At 55.8% G+C, this 1,365-nt stretch overlaps 1 protein-coding gene across 1 annotated transcript; it reads right to left on the bottom strand.

Moving 5' to 3' along the window:
- Positions 1-6: 6 nt before the first annotated feature.
- Positions 7-958, bottom strand: LOC119343557 (cytochrome P450 710A11-like; the record flags this gene model as incomplete). The annotated part of the gene is made up of 1 exon (XM_037614460.1): positions 7-958. A coding segment is annotated over exon 1 (905 nt), but the record flags the coding sequence as incomplete, so codon positions are not given.
- Between the last annotated feature and the right edge of the window lie 407 nt (positions 959-1,365).

Raw genomic sequence — 1,365 nt, 5'->3', positions numbered from 1 at the left:
GTGGACGCGTCCTGGGCGGCGAAGAGGAAGTCGAACAGAAACCCCCCAAGCTCCACGTCATCGGTGTGCACGGGAGGCGTCGCGGCCGCGTCGATCTCTTTCACCAGGGCCTGCATCCAGTAGTCAGCGAGGCACTCCGGCTCGCCGCCGGCGCGCATCCGTGCCTTGCTCTGGCGCACGCACTCCCCGAGCGTGCGCACCAGCCGCGCCACGGCCAGCTTCGCGCGTCTGAAGGCGAACCCGGGCAGGTCCACGGGCATTGCCAGGAGACCCGCGTTGAAGAGGGCGTAGTCCTTGTCGAATCTCTCCCTCGCCTCCTCGGTGAGGTACGGCCCTACGAAGACCGTCTGTGAGGTCTCGAGGTTTATGTTGCGGCAGGTCACCTGTATCGGCGCCGCGACTGATCTCCGGTTCCGGTCTAGCAACCTCCGGATGTGGGCAAGGATGATGCGCTGCTGGACGGCGGCGTAGGTGGAGAGAGTGCGCGGCGTGAAGTTGGGCGCCATCCTGCGGCGCAGGTCCTTGTGCTCGTCGCCGAACAGGTAGAAGATGCCGAAGAGGTCCTTGCCGAAAGGGTGGCCGACGAACTGGAAGGCGTCGGGGCGGACGTTGGCGAACACGCGATGGGATAGCTCCGAGTCGCGGATGAAGACGATGAACCGGCCGACCACGAAGTCAGCCGCCAGCCCGGCACCGGACTTCTTTGCCCGGGCCGCCTGCGTGTCCCAGAACCCGGCCGGGTCTCGTATCATGGGCACGATGCTGCCGAGGAACGGCACGACCAACGACGGGCCTGGCAGGGCCCCCTTCTTGCGGCGGTATGACAGCTGCTCGACAAGAAAGTAGTATAACGCCACAGCCACAGCCAGCGCCAGCCAGTCCATGAAACCCACAGGGAGCAGCTCCACCATTGCGTCGCGCTGCGCTGTACCTCGTGGAACTCAAGAATCAATGTCTGTTCCTCCTCCTGCTCTCGCAACTCAACATATTGGAATACCGGAGAGCTAGCGCATATATATATACTAGTAAGTTGCACGTGCATTGCACCTAAGATAGAAATATACACCCTAATAATGAATAATATGCTTAGGACAGAATAAGGATTGACATGTTATATATTCAGTTGGGTTTAAGAACCTAATTTTACTTTTAAAAAGTTCATTTGATTGCACAGTTTTCATAATTTTTCTCAAGCTTTGAGTGTATTAGTCATTGCACGTTGCTTAATGAAACCTTTATCATTCCTCTAAAATTTGAGATGATGAGCATTAGAATTTTTGCCTTCGCGTACAAAAATGTTAGTGGTACACTGGTACTGCTATCTAGATCAATTGGACAGTAGCTCTATCATATCGCTTAAAAAAA

The sequence above is a fragment of the Triticum dicoccoides genome, unplaced genomic scaffold, assembly GCF_002162155.2.
Source record: "Triticum dicoccoides isolate Atlit2015 ecotype Zavitan unplaced genomic scaffold, WEW_v2.0 scaffold13279, whole genome shotgun sequence".
Taxonomy (NCBI): Eukaryota; Viridiplantae; Streptophyta; class Magnoliopsida; order Poales; family Poaceae; genus Triticum; species Triticum dicoccoides.
The sequence above is the reverse complement of the archived record's forward strand: the minus strand, read 5'-3'. Positions and strand labels throughout refer to the sequence as shown.